A 2,445-nucleotide genomic window follows, 5' to 3' on the forward strand; every position below is an offset into this window, starting at 1 on the left:
AGTTGAATGACCTCAACTCTGGCCCGATGTAAGTGGAAAATGCCCAAAAGGAACAAAAATGGTGTCTTCCCCCTTTACATCAGGAATATGTGATATAAACAAGGGCTGTGTCTCAGGTTGTACAGTACAGCCTAGTAACCAGAGGGGTTTTGCTCTCTAAGCCTCGGGCTGTGCCTCAGACCTGCACCTCCCGGGGCGGGGGAAGAGGTTCCTCCACGTGGGCTGGCAGACAGGTAAAGTATCAACCGATGATCCCACAGCCATAGCATGAAGAAGTTATCTTTTTCACCGTCTCCTGGGACTCTTCACTTTATACAGGTCTTTGAAGCTAGACGTTCAAATGGCCATAGCTTGATGCCTTCTTCTCTTTTCTATTTGGCAGATAATACCACTAGTCTGACTGATAAACACCTGGACCCAGTCAGAGAAAATCTGGGCAGGCAGTGGAAAGACTGTGCCCGTAAGCTGGGCTTCTCCCAATCTCAGATTGATGAAATTGACCATGACTATGAGCGAGATGGACTAAAAGAAAAGGTTTACCAGATGCTCCAAAAGTGGCTGATGAGGGAAGGCAGCAAGGGGGCCACCGTGGGGAAGCTGGCCTGGGCGCTCTACCAGTGTTCCAGGGTAGACCTGCTGAGCCACTTGACACACAGCAGCCAGAACTAAGCCCACAGGGGCTCCTGCAGCATGAGGCCCTCTCCTCACTCGGTGAGCGACCCACCGAAAGCCTGCTGCCTCAGAAGGTTCAGAATTCTTTCCTCACTGATACGGGTTCTGTGCGTAAAAATCATTTCCTGCCTTTCATAGCTGGAGGATGGGAAAAGAAATCTACAGCAAACAACCCACTACACAGGAAGACCTATTCATGGCCAAGGTCCAATCAAAAAAGAAGCCAAATAGCGTTTTGAAAGGGAGAGAGATTCAAGGGAGATCATTTTCTTTCAGATTATTCCATAACCTTCAGTGATGCTGTTCATTCAGTTTCTTGACATTTTGCTTGAGCAAGGAAAAAAAAATTAATATCTTAGAATATAAACTAAATCAGCTTTCTGATTCTGCGCTGTCACCGAAGCACTGTAAAATGCTGCGTTCTCGTCAAATGGGATTTTTTCTGTCACAACCACGGTTCATTCCAAAATTATAGGCTCTCTTAACTGCAGGATCAAATTCTGTATCCGTCACTACAGGCTTCAGGAGTTACATGCCATCTTCACTCTGTAAATTAACGGAAGCGATTTTAAGGAGTACAAACAAGGGGGGGAAAATAGAGAACAAAAATAGGAGACTTTCCCAGGCTGTCATTGCACAGAACTGCTACTGATTCTGACGAGTACAAAGGTTCTTTCCTAGCATTCTGACACTTCAGGTACTTTTCCAACCTGCGTGCCCTGAAGAGGGAGCAGGTGTGCTGGCAGTATTGACTGCTTCACCCCTGGCTACGACTGGAGCCTCAGGGCAGATCAGTGTTGAGCAGCTTCCTCAGTTTACCCCAGGGTACTGTAGAAATAACTTCTTTTTTTTCTGTGAGCTAGGCTGTAAAAGGACAGGTTCCGAGTCTGCTAGCTGTGCCTGTAGCACTCAACCTTTCAAAGCCCGCCTGAAACCAAGAAGGAGTGAAGGCACTCGAGGGCTAGGAGACTGACGTGACCAGGCCACCCAGCATCACCGCCCGCCCTTTGCTCGGCAGAGCAGGTGTGCCATTGTGCTCAGCCCTCCCGGGAGGGAGGCACACAGGGTGCGGTAAGGCCATCTGGCTGCCAGAACAGATCCTAGTGTTTGGTGGGTTCATAACAGTACTGTTGGTTCTGATTCTAAATCTCCTCCAGTCGGTGGTACTGTAAAGCAGAATTTCTTAACCTTGGCACTGTTGGCATCTTGGGCCAGATAGCTCTTTGTTGTGGAGGGCTGTCCCGTGCATCGTAGGGCATTTGGAAGCAACCCTGGCCTCTCCCTGTGGGATGCCAATAGTGCTTTTCTCCCCCTCCTCCCATCCCTAGTTGTGACAAACAGCAATGTCTCTGGACATTTCCAGATGTTCCCTGGAGGGGCAAAACTGCCCTAGTTGAAGACAGCACTGCTATAAAGTAGTGAACCTGTTTTCCTATCCACACATATCCAGGCTCACTACTTGGTTGCCACACAGCATTGGATCACATAGCCCAAAAGGAAAACTGGAGGGGCAAACAGTCCCAGGCTTGCTGGAGGGGGCTGGATGATTTCTTTTCTAAATGCATCCTTTGTGCCTCTCTTCTAAATTCCAAAGAGGTTGCATGATCAATGTTCAGAGGCAAAAAGCATAAGATATCTTTAATGGACTTTTTAAAATAAAATTTTGTACCTCAAATGTAAGCCATGTGTTTGTATAAATGAAACAGTTTGAGATTCTCCACTGTGACTTTACCACATGGGTTGGCATTTCCTTTTCACCCCTTCTATTGGCAG

The 2,445-nt window shown here is 47.6% G+C and overlaps 1 protein-coding gene across 8 annotated transcripts in view; it reads left to right on the forward strand.

The window, feature by feature from the left end:
• The window catches only part of RIPK1 (receptor interacting serine/threonine kinase 1), a 38,865-nt gene that overhangs the window by 34,494 nt on the left and 1,926 nt on the right, over positions 1–2,445 (forward strand). For 6 of the 8 annotated variants that reach the window (XM_089918206.1, XM_089918205.1, XM_089918207.1 and 3 more), the window contains one exon: positions 383–2,352. The exons of the other annotated variants lie outside the window; for them this stretch is intronic. In XM_089918206.1, the coding sequence (XP_089774332.1) occupies positions 383–669 (287 nt within the window). In that variant the 3' untranslated portion in view covers positions 670–2,352. Of the gene's footprint in view, positions 1–382; positions 2,353–2,445 lie in introns of those variants that run through there. 8 annotated transcript variants of the gene reach the window in all.

This window comes from Delphinapterus leucas, chromosome 10 (genome assembly GCF_059928025.1).
Source record: "Delphinapterus leucas isolate spDelLeu-1000000601 "Yukka" chromosome 10, BTC_Dleu_Yukka2, whole genome shotgun sequence".
Lineage (NCBI taxonomy): Eukaryota > Metazoa > Chordata > Mammalia > Artiodactyla > Monodontidae > Delphinapterus > Delphinapterus leucas.